At 46.2% G+C, this 20,699-nt stretch overlaps 1 protein-coding gene across 7 annotated transcripts in view; it reads left to right on the plus strand.

Moving 5' to 3' along the window:
* Window positions 1-20,699, plus strand: part of Dysf (dysferlin) — a 210,198-nt gene that overhangs the window by 46,818 nt on the left and 142,681 nt on the right. For all 7 annotated transcript variants that reach the window (XM_042699705.1, XM_042699708.1, XM_042699706.1 and 4 more), the window contains exons 5-13: window positions 5,607-5,721; window positions 6,936-7,028; window positions 7,364-7,575; window positions 10,434-10,562; window positions 10,968-11,030; window positions 12,059-12,109; window positions 16,490-16,520; window positions 17,257-17,372; window positions 19,249-19,375. In XM_042699705.1, the coding sequence (XP_042555639.1) occupies window positions 5,607-5,721; window positions 6,936-7,028; window positions 7,364-7,575; window positions 10,434-10,562; window positions 10,968-11,030; window positions 12,059-12,109; window positions 16,490-16,520; window positions 17,257-17,372; window positions 19,249-19,375 (937 nt within the window). The remainder of the gene's footprint in view (window positions 1-5,606; window positions 5,722-6,935; window positions 7,029-7,363; window positions 7,576-10,433; window positions 10,563-10,967; window positions 11,031-12,058; window positions 12,110-16,489; window positions 16,521-17,256; window positions 17,373-19,248; window positions 19,376-20,699) is intronic.

Consider the following 20,699-nt stretch of genomic DNA (forward strand, 5'->3'; position numbering starts at 1 on the left):
TTGTTTCCTGAGCCCTCTCTGCCTAGGGGCTGAGGACTCCAAGATGGCTGATTTTGGTTCCTGGGCAATGTGTTTTATTGGATATATGGTTGATAGATAATTGTCATGTAATAGAATAATTCCACAGTGTTATAAAGTCTGGAGACCTGAGGAACTGGGCATCTAATTTGATGTCTTGAAGAGGGTCCCAGTGGAACTTCTAGGCCAAAGTCCTGACCATAGGGCTCACATCCCATAGGAAGAAAATCCTGTGTTGTGATTGCAGAAGCAAAATTCTTAGATTATTTCTTCTTCTTCTTCTACTTCTTCTTCCTCTTCCTCTTCTTCCTCTTTTTCCTCTTCTTCCTCTTCTTCTTTTGGTGCTGGCCCTGGGCCTTAAACTCAGGACCAGGGCCTGGGTGCTATTCTTGAGCTGTTGTGCTCAAGGTTAGTGCTCTACCACTTGAACCACAATTCCACTTCTGGATTTCTTGGTAGTTAATCTTTCTAACCCAGGCTAGCTTTGAATCATGATTCTCATAGCTCAGCCTTTTTTTTTTTTTTTTTTTTTGGGTCCGGTTGTGGGGTCTGAACTCTGGGCCTGGGCACTGTCCCTCAGTTCTTCAGCTCAAGGCTAGCGCTCTACCACTTGAGCCACAGCACCACTTCTGGCTTTTTTCTTTTTGCTTATGTGGTGCTGAGGAATCGAACCCAGGGCCTTGAGCATGCAAGGCAAGTGCTCTACCACTGAGCCACCTTCCCAGCCCTAGCTCAGCCTTTTGAATAGCTAGGATTATAGGCAAGAGCTACCAGCACCCAGCTTTAGATCCTTTTAAGCTTCTCTCATAAAATAATTTAAGACTACAGTGATCCCTCACCAACTGCGGAAGTTATATTTCAGAGACCTCCAAGATAGGTGAAGATCTGTGAATTAGCAACATTACATTTATTTTATTATATACATATATTTAAAGGCTTTATAAACTCTTCCCACTCTCTTATCAATCCTTTCCCACACTTTCATAAACACTTCATATGTTCTTAAATATGTTCTACACTCTTAAACCTGTGTAATTTTAACAACATATAAAATTCTGTGTGGATACTCACCAATGAAGCATACTACAGCTTCTATGATGAAGACCATGGATCATGTAGCTGTGCAGTACTGATGATGATGAAAGCAATGATGATGAGATGAATGTACTGCACAGCTTTTCATCAGGCGTGTCATCAGGGGCAGTATCTTCTCCCTGCACTGTAACTTCTATTTCTGCTAAAGGTATAGGAGTAACTGATCTCTTTGTCTGAGTGATGAACATAGTTATGGGGAGTTGCTGGCGTTGCTTTTTCTTCTGCGTGAGAATGTTTTTATAAACTGACATACCACTCTCAATTGTATTTACGAAGTGCAACAAACAAAGCATCTGGGGGTATCATTCTACAGCTACTCGCTGAAGTTCTTTGGCCATTCTGACCATGGTTGCAAGACAGTTGAGTGTTAAGCCAACCTTCTCCTCCTCTCCAACACGTAGTTCATCTTGTTCCTCATCCTCTTCTTCACTTGCTGACTTTGTCTCATCCATGTTAAAAACTTGTTCAGGCTTTTAGCCCCTTGGCTCTGACTTTATCTGCAGAAGTAGCTTCTCCATGCAGAGAAACGCTCTTGAGTTCAAAGCATCTTGGAAATTTGTCAAACCAGCCCTTGCTGGCACTCTATGGGGTTGGTCTGGTAGGAGAAGCACTCGACAGTTCTGCTTCTGCGTTGTCATCCTGGTCTTCATCCTTGTCACCGTCGTGAATGTCTGTGCTGTCCGCAAAACTATCATAAAGTTTCTTCGCCTTCATCCAGATAGTGTTGGTATTCAGGGAGATATTCTTCTTTCTGCAGTCATTTATCCACAAGGCCAAGGCAGACTCCATCCTCACAATGGCCTTATAACAGGAAGTGACCACCTTCTCTGCAGTCTGGTTAAAAGTCATTGTTGCCATAGACCTAGTATTCTTTTCACCTTTATGTAGTGAACAATAGATTCATTGATACTGTAATGGTAGCCTACAGCCATGTAGCTTTCCCCTTTTTGCCTTTAATATGCTGAGAAGTTCTACCTTTCCTTTGGTGGTGTAGAATGTTTGGGCTGCATCATAAGGCTTAAAATAAATTCAAACTTTTATGATAATGTCACAACACAACACTGCAGAGCAACATTACATGCAGTGATCAGACAACGATGTGAAGTAGACAAGGAGAGATGCTGAACATATGGGCACAGCAAACAGCTGTATGCTATGGTCACTGAGCCAATCAGTGCCCAGGATACAGAACACAGTGCTATGGTTGGTCGCTTTCTAGTCCATCAGCCAATAGTGTGCTGTGTACAATCTCACATTGGGAAACTTGTGTAAGCAGTAGTAGTGTACTGCACATTTCCATTGTGTACAGTATGGTATTCATCTGCTGATGAAATACATACTGTGGGTTTTTTTACATTTTTAATATTGTTTTAATATTTTTGGCAAGGATAATTAAAATCGCAAATATTATATAAATACCTACACACCACAAAATCCCACAATATAGCGAGGGATGACCATAGAAAAAATTGTCAGGAATGGTAGCAAGAATACGGTGTCCTTAGCCATTTGAGATTAAGTTGCCAACCTCTTGGCTCATCACTCTGAATTTAATGTACATTTCTCTGATTAAAGATGTTCTCCCAAGCCAGGTACTGGTATCTCAGGCCTGTAATCCTTGCTACTCAGAAAGCTGAGATATAAGGATCTGTGTTTGAAGTTGGGCTGGGTAGAAAAGTCCCTGAGATTCTTTTTTTTTTTTTGGGTCCGGTCGTAGGGCCTGAACTCTGGGCCTGGGCGCTATCCCTCAGCTCTTCAGCTCAAGGCTAGCGCTCTACCACTTGAGCCACAGCACCACTTCCAGCTTTTTTCTTATGTGGTGCTGAGGAATCAAACCCAGGGCCTCAAGCATGCAAGGCAAGTGCTCTACCACTGAGCCACCTTCCCAGCCCCGTCCCTGAGATTCTTACCTTCAATTAACCACAAAAAAGCTGGAAGTGGAACTGGAGTGGTAGAGTGCCAGCCTTGAGCAAAAAATCCTTGAGCAAAAAAGAACGAGAGGCCCTGAGATTAGGCCACAGTACCTCAGTACTGGAGCGTGTGTGTGTGTGTGTGTGTGTGTGTGTGTGTGTGTGTGTGTGTGTGTGTGTGTGTGTGCAAAAAATCCTTGAGCAAAAAAGAACGAGAGGCCCTGAGATTAGGCCACAGTACCTCAGTACTGGAGCGTGTGTGTGTGTGTGTGTGTGTGTGTGTGTGTGTGTGTGTGTGTGTGTGTGTGTGTGTGTGTGTGTGTGTGTGTGTATGCGCACACACGTTCCCTCATAATCAGAGGATCCATCCTAGGAGGATCCTGCCTAGCAGGACATCAGGGATGGTCCCTGGCTGTTCACATAGCGCCACCTGGTGATATTTACCAGATCTGCAGGGCTGGTTCCCATCATGCCTTAGATGTGGGATTTAAAATCTCACTTATCTCTGGTCTCTGTCTTCAGTGTTCTGAGCCCTCTTTGCCAGTGTTCCCTGGATGCTCCTTCCCAGATCCTAATTTGGAGAGTTCAACCATGAGAGTGGTAACCTTCATTAATCTTGCCCAGGAGTCTCAAGATATTTTTACTATTACTCAATAGGGATGTCCAGTGTTCTGGGTTAATAACACTGATAGTAAATGCTTTATTAAACACTTATAAAAGACAGTTCACAGCCTTGGAGAATGCTTGTTATTTTAAGCTAAATTTAAAAAAGCAACTACTGTTCTAAAAGATTGGAGAGGCTGTGAAGAATAGAGGGATTTGAGCAATGTCTTTTCTTTCGCATTATTTTTCTTCCTTAAAGTTTTGATATGCTTTCCAAACTTTATTAATTTTTATTTTGTATTAACATATGTTAATTGTACAAAATATATGTATATCCATATATGCATATATTTTGACCAAAAGCATAAGTAACAAAAGTACTTCTTAAATGGAGTATTTACTATTTGGATAAGAAAACTTATGGGTCCCATGGACCAGAGAGAAGCCCAGCCAGGCCTCTGATGGCCTGGGACTGTGAGGCTGTCTGTCTTTTCTGGACAGGCTTAGGGTGAAGTTTAATATGGGAGCCCAAGCAGCCTTCTTTAACCTATTTATATGATACAACTAGGCCTCCCAGGAGTCCCTGCCAGGGCTTGAAGTCAGGGACTCACTCCCTTGCTTGACTTTCTCTCAAGGCTAGCTTTCTACTACTTGAGTGACACATCCACTTTGGGAATAGAGACTCATGGATTGATCTGCCCAGGCTGGTTCCAAACCTTGATTCTCAGAGCTTAGCTTACTGGTAACTAGGATTATAGCTGTGAGCCATTGGTGCCTGGCAGTGTCTTCATTTTACAGATGAGGAAACTGAGTCACGGGGATGTTACAGGTCTTGCCCAAAGTCACACTGCTCCTGAATGGTGGAACTTGACCACAGATTCTGACCGTAACTTCCTGTCTATGTTTGTGGATCCCCAGGGTGACTTTGCTGCAGCCTCCTGAATATGCAACTCTTTTTTTTTTTATTGTGAAAATACTGTACAGAGGGGTTACAATTACATGGGCAAGACAATGAGTACATTTCTTATCAAGCATTGTAGCCTCCTCCTTTGTTTCCCCTTCCCATCCTCCCCTTGCCCCCCCCACCCAATCCTTCCCGCTTCCCCCCGCCCCACCAAAGTTGTAAAGTTCGTTTTCGACATAACGATTTGTACGTTTCATTGTTGCAATGGGTCCACCTGTATCCCTATTTAAACAATTTGTTTTTCCCCTTCCCTTCCACAAATTATACCGACATCAAATACAGTGAAAGCAGGGGTTATACTGTGGGACATACAAAGCAACAAAGAAATCATATTATAAATGTGTTAGAAACAATCGCATGAAAGAAAAAAAAACATTTGAATACATATCTTAGGGTTCATTTCCCTAACATCACCTTATCTGACCTTTCTGCTTGACTCAGACATATACTAGATATTGCAAATAAGGGAAACCATGGGACCTATGTTTCTTTGGGCCTGGCTTACTTCACTTAATATAATTTTTTCCAAGTCTTTCCATTTCCTAACAAATGGGGCAATGTCATTCTTTCTGATGGAGGCATAGAATTCCATTGTGTATATATACCACATTTTCTTGATCCATTCATCTACTGAGGGGCATGTGGGTTGGTTCCATATCTTAGCTATGGTGAATAATGCTGCAATAAACATAGTCATTCTGGTAGCTTTAGTGTGGTCTTGTTTGTGAACATTTGGGTAAATGCCCAAAAGTGGGATTGCTGGGTCATAGGGGAGGTCTATGTGGAGTCTTTTGAGGAACCTCCATACTGCTTTCCAAAGTGGTTGAACAAGTTTACACTCCCACCAATAATGCAGTAAGGTTCCCTTCTGTCCACATCCCCTCCAGCATCTGTTGTTATTAGAGTTCTCTTGTCAGGGCTATATTTTCCACGGGAAATAGGCAAGAATTGGAGGGATGCTGGAGGCTGTGGTCCAGCCAGGATACTAACTCACTGCCCACCCTCAACTCTTGCAGGCTTCGCTGGTCTTGCAGGTGTCCTACACACCACTCCCTGGAGCTGTGCCCCTGTTTCCACCCTCTGTTCCTCTGGAGCCCTCTCCGACATTGCCTGACATGGACCTGGTGGCTGGTGAGGAGCCCACTTCCTGCATGGCAGGGGCAGGGGCAGCAGCCAGGCCTCTCAGCCTCATGGTGGGAGGCTTTCCAGGCAGGGAGAGGAGAAGATTTGGGTGGATGGAGAGTTCTGAGAGTTGCCTTCTGCCATGTGGGCATACTTTCTTTGGGAAGTGGGGCAAGGATGCTCCTTTAGTCCTTTTGGCTCAGGGAGGGTCTGGGCCCTTGACTACAGAGCTCTGAGAAGGGTCTGACAAGGTGGGGGTGATGCCCATCCTGGGTGATGGGCATCCTGTGTGATGGGCATCCTGGGTGATGGACATCCTGGGTGATGTCCATCCTGGGTGATGGGCATCCTGTGTGATGGACATCCTGTGTGATGGGCATCCTGGGTGACAGTTTAGGTGATACCTGAGGCCCCACCCATTTCCCTGTCCTGCTACCCAGCTTCACTGTAGCCTTCCTTTGTGACAAGAGAGCTCATTTTTCCTTGAAAGAAACCTGGGCTAAAATTAGGAAACATGAATTCCAGTTTTGCCATTGTCATTGGGTAGCTGTGTGCCTTTGGGCTGGCCAGTCTCCTTCTCTGAGCTTGCAGATGATCATTTGTGAAGTGATTTGTACTGACTTAGCTAAATCCAGTGTCTGCCTCACCCTTCACTTACATGCATTGATTTGTCGAGTAAGGACAGGTCAGGATGGCTGGCTTGCCAGAAGTGACCTGGGGGTGGAAGTTGGCATGGCCCCTGTGCAGTCCAGCCAGCTGGGTGAAGGAGGATGTCACACAGATGAAGCAATGAACATTTGCCTATAGAGAAAGCTCTAGAGTGTCTCCCATGCTGAAGAAAGGCTAGAAGTCATATGGCAGGAAACCCTGAGCAGCTCCTGCCTTGAATGTGCCCTCGGCCTGTCTGGACTAGGGCTGGCTAAGCTCAGAGAAGGAAGAGGGGAAGATAATGGCCAACCACAAATACTTTGGGTCCACAGTAAGGTGAGTCTGATAGAATCAGGTGTGGGCCAATCAGAGGGGGTGCCCAGGCCTGCCTGGATGTTGTGAGATGCACCAGCTCTCCCTTTCACCACTAGACAGGGCAGCTAGTGCTGAGCTTCATACCAGGCCTAATGGGCAGGGAAAGCAGGAGTTGAGCGTGGGGGTGCAATAGGTAGACATCCTTCACTCCAGCTCCCTCCTGTCCCTCCTCCTGGGGCTGTGCCCTGATCACATGCTAGGTGGGGGACAGAGCCGGGCCGAGACTTGGTCCTTGCTCAGTGACAGCACCGTGGACACGAGATACTCTGGAAAGAAGTGGTCGGCTCCCACGGGTGAGACACGTCCAGGACCAACATGATCTCAGACCTTACCTGTAACCATCTCACCTGCTGCCATGACACGTGGTGGCTAGAAGGATTCATCCTGCAGGGCTGGGGATGGGAGGGCCCGGGCCATTCTGTCTTCTTGCTGACTAACTGGACTGACTATCTTCAAGTGCCAGCGGCCAGAGCTGCCCTTCTCTCTGCCTCATCCATCCTGGCTCACTGTGGGGATGGGAGGGGAGGAAGTTGGAAGGATGGGAGGGCAGGCATCCTTTGGTGGGGCTGGGTCTGAGGGCAGTAGCAGAGGGAAGTGGTGCTCATGAGGGCCCGGTCCTCTCTCCCAGACACAGGAGGAGAGGAAGACACTGAAGACCAGGGGCTCACAGGAGATGAAGCAGAGCCGTTCCTGGATCAGAGTGGAGCTCCAGGCCCTGGCGCTCCTACCACCCCCAGGAAGCCGCCGTCCCATCCTCCCCCCTACCATCCTGGAAGCAAAAGAAAGAAAAGTGTGCCCACGTCCAAAAAGCTGCTGTCAGACAAGCCACAGGACTTCCAGGTGATGTCTGGATTGCCTCTGACCCCAGTCTCCAACTTTAGCCCATCAGTAGCTGCTGGTGCCCAGTACCCCCGCTGGTCTGTCTAGCCTCAGGGAAGATGTGCTGGAATACTAGATGTCTTCTAGTAGGAAACTGTGCTTTCCCCTGGTGTTTGCAGCTAAACAGGGAGTTAGTGTCTTGAGGCCTCAGAGCAAGCCTTTGCCCAGTTCCAAGCTTTTGTTCTTAAAACGAAATAAATAGCTGGGCACTGGTGGTTCATTCTGGTAATCCTAGCTACTTGGGAAGCTGAGATCTGAGGATCGTGGTTCAAAGCTAGCCCAAGGAAGGGAAATCCATTACACTCCAAAAAGTTGGAAGTGGCTCACGTGGTAGAGCACTAGCCTTGAGCCAAAAAGCATAGTGACAGTGCCCATGTCCTGAATTCAAGCCCCAGGACTGGTACACACATGTGCAACCGTGCATGTATGTTCATGCACACACAGAGAGTAAATATATCAGTTAAAAATTTAAAAAGAGTCCTTGTAGAGATCCATTGCATCTTGTATTTCTTTGCTGCTTTCTGTTTTCCTTCTTATTTTCTTTTTGCTAACCAGGGATCATCTTACTGGCTAGCATCTTGCTATTCCCAGCAGCCTAACAATGGTATTGCCCAGAGAGGGAAGTGTCTGCTGAATTAGGATCTGCTTCTCATAAGAAGTCTGAATCTTGAGGAGCTCTGTCCAGCATCTCGCTTCTCTCTTTTTCTCTCCTCTACTTAAAACTAGGGATTTTTCTGAAGGTCCTATAGAATCTGAATTTGTTAAAGTTCTTCATAGAATAAAGACTATTAATATTAACCCTTTGACACATCTAATTGCCATCCTATTATACTGCCTTTTAATTTTGGTCCTTTGCTTATTATTATTTTTCTACACAGTCTTCCATTTTATTACATTAGGTGCTATTTAAGTCTTCAGAATTACTTTGAAAATTAAAAACAGGAACTTAAATATTGTTTAGGTGCAGCAAATCACACATTTTATTTGGCTCTAAATCATGGTACTACAAGTCAAAATTCTGGATATGACCACTATAAATGTTATTTCCAAGATATGTTCTTATTGTCTTAAAAAATAATAATTTTTTTTCACAGACCATTTAGAAAATACAGCAAAGCAAAAAAGCAAAAAAAAATTATTAAGAATATGTCCTTCTATAAAATGCTGTTTTTCAAAAGGCAGTTGGTCAATAAATAACAGTGATTAGAAAATGAAAGAAGTAAATATCTTATTTTTTTCCATGAAAATTACTTTAACTTTTTTTTTATTGTGAAAAATTAACTTTTTTTTTTTAACTGGCCCTGGGGCTTGAACTCTGGACCGAGGTGCTGTCCCTGAACTCTTTTGCTCAAGGCTAGTGCTCTGGAGCCACAGCTCCATTTCTGGCTTTTTCTGTGATTAATTGTAGGTAAGAGTCTCACAGACTTTCTTGCCCAACCTGGCTTTGAACCATGATCCTCAGATCTGTTTCCTGAGTAGCTAGGATTATAGGCATAAGCCATCAATACCCAGTGTTACTTTAATAATTTACAATTTTGTATTTTAAAATATTTGAGCTAGTATTTGGAAGCACAGAGGTTTATTCAAAGTTCAATGGAAAAATTCTTAATTTATTTCTCAGGATATAAAAAAGCATTATATCTACTCAGATAAAGAATAAAGGGTAAAGTTGAGTGTGGTGACTCACACCTGTAATCCCAGCCACTTGAGAATGGAGACAAGAGGGTCATGGTCCCAAGCTGATCTTGGGCAAAAGTATGAGGCCCTGTTTGGAAAACAACTAAAAGCAAAAGGAAGAGAAGCATGCATCACTCAAGTGATAGAGGGCTTGAGGCCCTGAATTCAATCTCTAGCACTTCAACAAACAATTCAACTAAAAATAACAACAACAACCACCACTAGTACACAAAACTAGTGAAGGTTGAGGATGTTGCTCAATGGTAGAGTACTTTCTTAGCATGCTCAATGTGCAGGAGCCCTGGGTTGGATTACCAGCACCACAAATCAGAAATAAAGTCTATTTCTTGGGTCACTTGGATGAGTAAATTTCACTTCGTTGGAGATGATTGTCAGTAAAGAATTTTCAAGCCACTTCAAAATGTCAGTGGAGCTTGTGCTGAATGAAAGGACCCAAGGGCTGAGTCTGCCTACTCCTGTCTACCCCTGTCTACCCTTGTGGTTTTTTTTCTTTTTTATCAGTTGTGGGGCTTTAACTCTGGGCCTGGGCACTGTCCTTGAGCTCTTCAGCTCAAGGTGAGCGCTCTACCACTTGAGCCACAGCACCACTTCTGGTTTTCTGGTGGTTTATTGGAGAGAAGAGCCTCATGGACTTTCCTGCCCGGGCTGGCTTTGAGCCGTGATCCTCAGATCTCAGCCTCCTGAGTAGCTAGGATTATAGGCGTGAGCCACAGGAGCCCGGTTTCACCCTTGTGATTTTGCAGGGTTGGCTGACAGCTCTGCTGTGGAGCTGTGGAATTTTATAGACACAAGGGACATTGGTGGGAAATTATGAAGAAAAAAAAATTTCCCCGTTCTCCCCTTGCCCCTCCCCCCATGCAGAGGATTGAACTCAGGACCTTGGGCACACTGGGCGACCACTCTACTCTTCTTCCCTATTCTATCTGGATACATCCCAAGCCCCATGATTGAACTTAAAATGCTCCTCCTGGTGCCATTTCAAAAGCGTTTCAAGAAGCCAGCAGTGAGATAGTCTGGGAGATTATGAACTCCTCAGACAGGTGGTGGGTATCCCCCATTTCTGCCTGCTTTTCCCTTTCTCCTTCCCCTTCCTCATGCTCATGCCCCCTCCTGGCTTTCAGATCAGAGTCCAGGTGATCGAGGGGCGCCAGCTGCCAGGGGTGAACATCAAACCTGTAGTCAAGGTCACGGCTGCTGGACAGACCAAAAGGACTCGGATTCACAAGGGCAACAGCCCTCTCTTCAACGAGGTGGGAGACACTGGACATTAAGGCCAGAACTTTGGTAGGGCCTTGAACAGGGAGCCCAGAGCAGACACTCAACAGTGTTTCCATGTGGTGACCAATTCTGGTCAGAAGGTGTGCCAGGGTTTGAACAGTATGTCTGAGGAGCTGGAGAAGAACTCCAACTCTTATTTCTGCTCAGGGATCCTGCTGTTCCCCGTCCCTGGCATCCTACAGAGCTATCTTGAAGTGACATCCTCTTTGAGGGCAGGGATCGAACACACTAGAATTTGTGAAATCCTAGGGGCTCAGTTGTCGTTGTCTGTGTGGATTTGCTCCCGCTCTTGAAGGCTTGTGGGTGGTGGTGACAACTCTGACCGGCCTAAGGCATCAAGGATCCTCATTTGTCTCCCTTTTGCTCTTCACCAACAGACTCTTTTCTTCAACATGTTTGACTCGCCTGTGGAGCTGTTTGATGAGCCCATCTTCATCACGGTATGTCTCAGCATTCATGATGTTCTCCGTGGGTTGTGTGTATGCATATATATGTGCCATTGATTGGTACATGGAAGTGTGCATTGACTGTCAGTGCGCATGAGTGTGTGTAGGTAGGTTAGAGAGATGTGTTAAATCCTGGTATTTGGATAAATGAACAACTCAGCTCAAGCTCTGCTGACTCCAGAAATGTCCACCACAGCTCAGTGGGTACCTCAGGCCTGAGGCATGAAACCTCTTATTGTAGTGGATGTTTTAAGTTTCATCTTAATCCATCTGTTCATGTGTCTGCTTTCAGCCAACATCTTCTTTCTCTGGACCTTAGTTCCCTTCCATTCCTGTCAGGAAGGTAGTGTGACCTAGTGGTTAAACTTGTGGGTTGTGACACTGGACTGTATGGATTTTAGTCCTGTCTACGTGGATATGAGGTGCTATTTGTGTTAGTTACTTTTGCATAGTGGTGACAGAGCACTTTAAAGGAGGAGAGATTTATTTTGGCTTCCAGTTGGTCCATTATTGGGGGCAGAGCAGCTGACTTCATGGCAGCAGAGGAAGAATGTATAGGAAGAAACCAGAGCAAGATACAGCCCCAAGAATCATCCCTCACCAAGTAGCCTAGTTTCTTTAACCAGACCTCACCTCTGCCACTAATGCTATCAAATTATGACTCTGTCAACAGATTAAAGCACTATGTCAGAAACTTCATCATCTAATCATCTCTGGAAACACAGATACCTAGAAGTGTACTTTACTAATCTCCTAGGTGCTTCTCAATCCAATCAAGTTGACCTTTAAGTGATCACACTGGGCTTATCCTATAATCCCTCTGTGCCTCTCTTCCTTCATCTGGGAAGTGGGGGTAATCACAGTACTTATCCATGGGGAGCTTGTGAGGACAAAACATTGCATAGAACAGACTCTGGACTGGAGTGGGTGTCAATGTTGGCTGTTTGTATTTGGGAGGGAAGAGCTGTGGGGTTGAACGTGCCTGGGCTACACTTTCATTGGTCCATGATCTCTCCCTCCAGGTGGTGGACTCCCGTTCCCTCAGGACAGATGCTCTCATCGGGGAGTTCCGGGTAACTGTCCTTCTTCCTGAAAAGTCACTCCTCACTTCTCTATGTTCCTGGAAGCTCTGTGGACAATACTAAGGACAGACACTCCTGAGATTCCATGGTCTATGTAGTGGTACTTGAATTTGAACTCAGGGCCTTGTACTTGCAGGCAATTACTCCACTACTTGAGCTACATCCATGGCCCTTTTTGCTTTAGGTAGTTTTCAGAGGGGGCCTCAGGAATTTTGCCTGGGCTGACCTCAGATTGCCATCCTTACTCCCTCCTTCCTTCCCTTTTTCCCTCCCTTCCACCCCCCCCCCCCCTCCTTGTGCTGGTACTGGGTTGAATCAGGGCCCAGATTCTGTCTCTTAGCTTTCTTGCTCAAGACTAATGCTTGAGCTATACTTCCATCTCCAATTTTTTGGTGGTTAATTGGAGATAAGAGTCCATGGACTTTTTTTCTGGGCTGGCTTCAAACCACAATCCTCAGATCTCAGCCTCCTGAGTATCTGTGTATGACCTATTGGCACCCAGGCTCTTCTTATTTAGCTGGCATTACAGGCATGCCTGATATGAAAATACAATAGCAGCTCCTCCTTGAACAAATTATATAAAATCTGCCAACTCAGAAAACCTCTCTACAGGGGCTTGCAAGGTGGCTCAGTGGTAGAGTGCTTGCCTTACATGCATAAGGCCCTAGGTTCGATTCCTTAGCACCATATAAGCAGAAAAAGCCAGAAGTGGCACTGTAGCTCAAGTGGTAGAGTGCTAGACTTGAGCTGAAGAGCTGAGGGACAGAACCCAGGCCCAGAGTTCAGGCCCCATGATCAATGAGAGAGAGATTTAGAGAGAGAGAGATTGAGAGAGAGAGAGAGAGAGAGAGAGAGAGAGAGAGAGAGAGAGAGAGAGAGAGAGAGAGAGAGAGAGAGACCCCTCTACAAAGATAGAAGAAAAAAGAAAGCACTTCTATCATTGACCAAGCATTAACTAGAGTGGGTTGTATATCATAGTCTGCTAAGAGATTATACACAAAAGGGAATCCTCAGCCTTTCATGCAGCCAGTGGGTGGACACTGCATGCTTTCTAGCAGGTGCCTGGGCTTTGAGATAAACAATAATTGTATTCAAGGGAGAGGACTGCATGGACTGCATGGCACCATTGGTCACACAGAGTTCAACTTAGACTTTCCTAGTAATTGGGGCGACCATCAATGTTAGTTAAGGTCCTTTATCCAGATGAAGACAAGGCTCAAATTCTAACCTCTAGGACAGGAGGTCAGTTCACATAGTGAAGCTGGGTGCCTACGGCAGTAGGGTGACCAGCTTATCCCTGGCCACAAGCGTGAGTAGGGGAGAGGGTGACTCCTTTCATGCATCATTTATATTTCAGAGGTGGCATTTGAGAACGATCATCCATCCCATACATAGCTTAATGCAACAAGTGACTTAGTTTCTAAAAAGATGCATTTCAAAGAATCAGAGGAAGTTCTTACATATTTTCTAAGGTACTATGTGACAGAAAGAGGGGAAGGACATCTTCCCTCATTTCCAATAGGGTGAATTAAGCCCCCTTTCTTTTTTCCCTCCATCCCTCCTTCTCTCTTGTTTACCCTCTCCTCTCCTCCCCTCCCCTCCTCTCCTCCCCTCTCCTCCCCTCCCTTCCCCTCCCCTCTCCTCCCCGCTCCTCTCCTCTCCTCCCCTCTCCTCTCCTCTCCTCCCCTCTCCTCTCCTCTCCTCTCCTCCCCTCCCTTCCCCTCTCCTCCCCTCCCCTCTCCTCTCCTCTCCCCTCCTCTCCTCCCCTCTCCTTCCCTCCCTTCCCCTCCCCTCTCCTCCCCGCTCCTCTCCTCTCCTCCCCTCTCCTCTCCTCTCCTCCCCTCTCCTCTCCTCTCCTCTCCTCCCCTCCCTTCCCCTCCCCTCCCTTCCCCTCTCCTCTCCTCTCCCCTCCTCTCCTCCCCTCTCCTTCCCTCCCTTCCCCTCCCCTCTCCTCCCCACTCCTCTCCTCTCCTCCCCTCTCCTCTCCTCTCCTCTCCTCCCCTCTCCTCTCCTCTCCTCTCCTTCCCTCCCTTCCCCTCCCCTCCCTTCCCCTCTCCTCTCCTCTCCCCTCCTCTCCTCCCTTCTCCTTCCCTCCCTTCCCCTCCCCTCTCCTCCCCGCTCCTCTCCTCTCCTCCCCTCTCCTCTCCTCTCCTCCCCTCTCCTCTCCTCCCCTCTCCTCCCCTCCCTTCCCCTCCCCTCTCCTCCCCGCTCCTCTCCTCTCCTCCCCTCTCCTCTCCTCTCCTCCCCTCTCCTCTCCTCTCCTCTCCTCTCCTCCCCTCTCCTCTCCTTTCCTCCCCTCCCCTCCCTTCCCCTCCCCTCCCTTCCCCTCTCCTCTCCTCTCCTCTCCTTCAATACTTTATGTGCAGATCACAGGTCATCTGCACAGAAATCCTTTCTTTTTCATTCCTATTTTCCCCTACACTTAGGAAAGAAGGAAGCATTTCACCTGTCCATCGTGTACAGTGCCACCCAGCTGTCTTCTGTCCTGATCTCACTTTCACTGTGGGGTGGGGTGTGGGCCGTGGGATTTGGTTGTGAACCCCAGAGAAGAGCCTGCCCGGCCCTGCTTATTGTTCCAGGAAGCCCACAAGTGGACAGTCCACTTCTGAGCACCAAGTTCTGACTTCCCAATTCAGCCCCCGGACCAGTTCAGAAGCTTACATAAAATAAAGGCTCCTAGTGCTTCCCTAAAGTGAATGAGCCCGGAATGTCCATGTAAGGTCACCCATGTGGTTCTTACTGATGGTCTCCTTGAGAATCTTCAAGGGCCCATCAAAAGGAGAGAAAGAGGGTAGCCTCCTTATAATCTGCCTCTGGTATCCAAATGAATGACTTCCTCCTTCCCCCTTGACTCCCCCCTCCCCGCTTCTCAGGGAAGTGGTCACAGGAAGAGACCTGAGTGTAATTTTCGGGAGAAGCATTTTGTAAAGGAGTGGGTTTGAGCCCATGTTATTCTGTAACAAATGAAGTCTTAATTATGATTTAAGTTTCTAGTCTTTACATTCTTTTCTTTAAAAAACATTTTTACATTCTTGTCCTGAAAACATGAAGATTAAGTTAAAAACTATTATTTCTAAGTGGGTACCAGTCAGTGGCTCAGGCCCATAATCCTAGCTACTTACTCAGGAGACTGAGATCTGTAGCTTGAAGCCAGCCCTGGCAGGAAAGTCCATGAGACTCTTATCTCCAATAAGCTAGTCAGAAAAAGCCAGATGTGGCACTGGGGCTTAAGTGGTAGAGCTCTATCTTTGAGCACAAAGAGGATCAGAGATAATGCCTAGGACCTGAGTTCAAGTTCCAGGACTGGGGGAAAAATCCTAACTATAAAAGTAACATATGACTTATAAAATTTTCCCTTTTAGAGAAGTTTTAGGTCCACAGTGAAAACAGCAGAAATGGAGTGGAATGTACAGAACACTCCATGCCCTCTGCCTTCTACTATTAATGTCCTGATGATCTGTGTATTTGGCTGGTGCTCCACCATTTGTGTCACACTTCCACTTCTGGCTTTTTTTTCTGGTTAATTAGAGATTTGGATTTGTCTGCCTGGACTACCTTTCAGCCACAATCCTCAGATCTCAGCCTCCTGTGTAGCTTGAATTACAGGTGTGAGCCACTAGCACCTGGCTCCTATGCTTTTGTTGTTGTTGTTACTGAGGTTTGAACTCAGGGTCTGGCGCTCTCATGGTTTGTTTGCTTACAGCTGGTTCTCTGTCACTTGAGACATGTCTTCAGCCCTGCTTTTGGCTGGTTATTTTGGAGATGGAGTCTTGAAGACTTTTCTGCCTGGCCTGGCTTTGACTTGGCATTCTTTGGATCTCAGCCTCCTCAGTGGAGGAGGCACGAGCCACCAGCTCCCTAGCAACCTATGCCTTTTAATAAAAATTTGAAAAATACCAAAAAGGGCTGGGAAGGTGGCTCAGTGGTAGAGCACTTTCCTTGCATGCATGAGGCCCTGGGTTCGATTCCTCAGCACCACAGAAGCAGAAAAAGCTGGAAGTGATGCTGTGGCTCAAGTGGTAGAGCGCTATCCTTGAGCTGAAGAGCTGAGGGAGGGTGCCTAGGGCCCAGAGTTCAAGCCCCATGACTGACAAAAAAAAAAAAAGATACAGAAAGAATAAAACACCTTACCCAAATCTACCACCCACAGAGAGCCTAATTACCATTTTGATGTATTTTGTCACCCTTTTTCTTCAATCAGCGTAATTTACCAAACTGTGAGCCAAAATATATCCATGTGGCACCAGATGATGAGAATTATGTTTCCAAAGGCTTCAAAAGCATGACTTTTAATGGGCTCTTCTAATGTGTGGTGCTTGGCCTAACACTTCAGTGGCAGGAGTTTGATTTGTGGTTCCTCTCTGATTTCAGATGGACGTGGGCACCATTTACAGAGAGCCCCGTGAGTTCTCATCCCTTTGGCTGTATCCTTGCATTTTGCTTCTTGGGGACACTCATTTGGGGAGTTCACTTTCCCCCCTTGGGGGGAGCGGGTTGTAGGAAGAAGGAAGGAATTCATCTGCTATGCAAAGCTAGCCTTCAGGAGGATCAAACCCTCAAACAGTTGAGGGTCCAAGGTCCAAACAGTCTCAATCCAAGAATAATCAGCCTGGAAAGGTTGCTGGAGCCTAGGCTCACCTGAGGGATGGGGTACTTGGTGATGAGTCCAGATTTCTTTCCTTATTTTAGTTCTGCTCTGATCTGGTCACTTTGTGCGAAAGTGGAAAATGTCCTTTGGTTCAGCTTTTATAGCCACTGTAGATGTTCTGTTACTAGTTCTGACTTTGACCTGCATAAACACTCAAAGTATCTAGATTTTAATAAAAAGTTTGAGACATATACTTACTTCCCAGTATCACCAGGTATGGATTATATCATGATCCTGAGTAGCTAAATCCATTCTTCAGGCTTTTATTGAATGCCTGTGGCATTCTATGATAACTCCAGTCTCTGGTCAGTGTTGTGAGCTCTTGGTTTCATAGCCTCATGGATTGTAAGAGTTTGAGTCCTACCTTTTCCTCCAGTGGAGGAGTCCTGTATCATACCATCTACGGTTCATCCTGGGCTTCTGCCCTGGCTGCTAACTTGAGGGGGGGTCTTCCGATTCTGGGGTCATCTATATATACTGTCTCCTTTAGGGCATGCCTATATCAGGAAATGGCTGCTGCTCTCGGACCCTGATGATTACTCTGCTGGGGCCAGAGGCTACTTGAAAGCCAGTCTGTGTGTGCTGGGGCCTGGAGACGAAGCTCCCGTGAGTATCTTTCCCCAGATCTTCCTCACAGTGTCTCACAGAGCACCTGGTGGTGGCATGACACAGAATCCCAAATATTTTAATTGCTTTTTTTCTGATTTAAAAGAACACGTGATAATTGTGCAAACTGTAGAAGTACAACATGTAGGAAAAAAAAAAAACCCTTTAAGAATGAACCACTCATGATTCTACCACTAGGAAAGAGCCAATATTAGCATCACACATCTTTCTTCCAGGGTATACATGTGTAGTTTTCCTTTTACAAGAGTGTGATCATTCTCTGTATATCATATTGCAGCCTGACTTCCATTGCTTGAAAATGCATCATGAGCATCTATAACCTCAGTAGCGAGGTTATAAATGGGAGGTGGTAACTACGAAGTGTTTGTAGTAGGAGGTGTCAGTGGTAAGAAGGTTTGGAATAATTGTTGAGAAAAGGAGTCTAGGCACTGGAGTATTTAGGCCCTGTGAACACGCTGGGATTGAGTGTTTTACAGCAAGGATGCTGAAGCAGGTTTCCGTGTGCCAAGAGTATGCTGAGTGAGAAGCAGGGCAAGTCTGTGGGGCCAGGCAGATCTCATTTCTCTCCTGCCCCTTCACGGCCTAGCTGCCCAAGTACAACTGCCTGGATCTCTGTTCCTCTTCACTACCAACTGGGGATGCCTCCTCTGTCTGGGTGCCTGGGTCTCAAGCTGGGATGAGCAGGGCTGATGCCCTGCCCCTTCCCTCTCGTTGGTATAAACTCCCTTGCTCTGCGCCCTCCAAGCCTGTACTAGGCTTCATCTTGCTCATCTACAGAGTAGAGGCATTCTAGGGTTTTGTACCCAGAGAATCACCTATGGACCAGTACTTTGAGTATCTATCCATTCATATCGAGGACCATTTAAGTTTCTCAAAGCAGATGATAGAAGAATGTAATGAGAAGGCACAGAAAAATCAATAAATGTTGGAGGTTATGTTTATTATTAATGTTCCCATCAGAATGCACAGCATATGTTGGTGCCTTTATTTGTGTGTGACTCCTGCATCTCTAAGGCCAGGACTTCTGTCAACCTTACTCTGCATTAGGCTAACACCTAGTATTAGGTAAATGCTTGTGTGAGTGAATAGATGTTCCTGGACATGTATGAAATGGCTAGCTTAGGCTGCTGTTGCTACCGTCATTTCATAACTGGGGGATTCAGGGAGGGACTGGGGTTGGTTGGAAGGCTGCTGCATGCAATTACATCACCGTTGCACGTGATTCTGCCAGCAGAATCAGCACTAATTGTCAGCACTATTGTCCCCACTGTGCTGATGAGAGGTGGATGAGGTGAGAGGTCATAGCCCATTCTGAGCATGATTTAAAGTGGTAAGTTGAGACCTTAGCAGAGAGACATAAAACATTGTGCTCAGAAGTACATGAAGACTCAGCTTCAGAGAGACAAAGCACTCATGTTTTCCCTAATATGTGGAAGATAGATCTAAATTATAAATGTATATGGAAACATATACACGGTCATATGTGTATAACACAGTCCTATTGACTAAAGTAGGATGATTGCAGGGGAGGATTGAAGTGGTGCAATGCCTTTAAACAACTAACCTATAGTTTAATGATACCACAAAGCAGAAACATGTGCTGTTGGGAGTAGGGAGGATGGGCAAGAGGAAGGCTGGAGAGGGGAAGGATGAATGAATATAATAAAATATACAGATGTAACTATGGAACTAGGTAACTTGAGAGGATGGGTGGGGTTGGTAGAGATGGGAGAGAAGGCTGAAAGGGGTGACATACTCATAAGCTGACATGTTGAATGGAAACCCCTTGGTACAACTACTTGAAGATTAAAAAAGAAATAAAGAGCAGGAAGAAGCTGATTGTTTTGCATCGTAGCTGGACAAAAGAGACCCCTCTGAAGACAAGGAGGACATCGAAGGCAACCTACTCAGACCAACAGGTGTGGCCCTTCGAGGAGCCCACTTCTGCCTGAAGCTCTTCAGGGCTGAGGACTTACCACAGAGTGAGTATGGCGCCCCCTCTGGCGTGCAGGCCTGCCAGAAGCTTCTGCTGGGCCATTGTGATGGTGGACCCGAGCCAGGCCATAGTCTACTCCCTGGGGGAAGGAGAGGCCTCCAGCTGTGGGTCCCTATGCCCTTTCCCGGCATCCCTCCCCCCAAAGGATGAGCCCTCTGCTTCTTCTCTGCCTGTGTTTAGCCAGTGCTGGCCAGCTTTTCTACTCACTGTCTGGATGATGCTTCAAACCCTCCTTAAATTTCCTAGGGTTTTTATTTGTTCATTCTTTTTCTATTTTGATAGTTAAGCAACCAGAATTTCTTTGCCTGGTAGTGCTGGGAATTGAACCGAGGGCTTCACAATTGCTAAGGATGCTCTCTACTGCTGAGCTACAGCTGCAGCCTAGCAATCAGAACTTACTGGAAGGAAACACACCTGGTAGAGTTAGAGTCAAGCATCTAGGTACTAGCACTAGAGTCCTAGTGTTCCTTTGGCTCCACTCCAGTGCCCTCTGGTCTTCTTATCAAGCCCACTCTGAGGACTTTCCATGGGTCTCACTGGGGGAGGCAGCGCCATCTGCTGTCAGGATGGAGCTCACTGATTTCCTTTCCCTCTGTGAAAAGCTCAGGTGGACAGGCCCTGGCAGGGAGTACAGGCTGAGATGTTGGGAGAGTTTCCTTGAGATAATTGTCTGCACAGATGATAAACACAGCTCTGCTAGGTGGCCCACCAACCCTATTTACCTAGGACCACCCTGGTTTTAGCACAGAAAGTCCCATGCTCCAAGAAACTCGTCAGTGGATGACAGATCACCTGACTTGTGATTTTCTCCTTACCCTCCCAGCAAAGCCAGTGTGGCATTTACTAAACACAAAGTTGTACTGAATATCCCAGGGCCATGGGAGGCATTCCTAGCCTCACAGAACCACCTAGAGAAGGCTTTAAAAAGTCAGATGCCAGGACCGCACCTGATCAGCCTTTCAGATTAACTTGGGATGGGGTTACAGGGTGGTGATGTTTAGATGTTCCCCAGGTGAGCCTGGGGAGCATCGGTTGTAAGCCACTATTTTAGAGCAGTGTTAACATATGCCAGCAAGCTATCAAACAGTTTTACAAGTTTCCATAGAGGTGTTTGTTTATATTTAATGACATCAATAAATGAAATAATGAGGTTTTTTGGGGGGTATTACTGGGGTTCTTGAACATGTGCTTATGAGTCAGGTGCTCTTACACTTGAGTCATGGCACCAGCTCTTTTTTAAATTACTTTTTTGGGTGAGAGCTCTTACACTCTTGCCTGGGGCCAGCTTAGGACTAAGATTCTCCTACTTC

This window comes from Dipodomys spectabilis, unplaced genomic scaffold (assembly GCF_019054845.1).
Source record: "Dipodomys spectabilis isolate Male_0828 unplaced genomic scaffold, ASM1905484v1 ptg000262l, whole genome shotgun sequence".
Classification (NCBI taxonomy): domain Eukaryota; kingdom Metazoa; phylum Chordata; class Mammalia; order Rodentia; family Heteromyidae; genus Dipodomys; species Dipodomys spectabilis.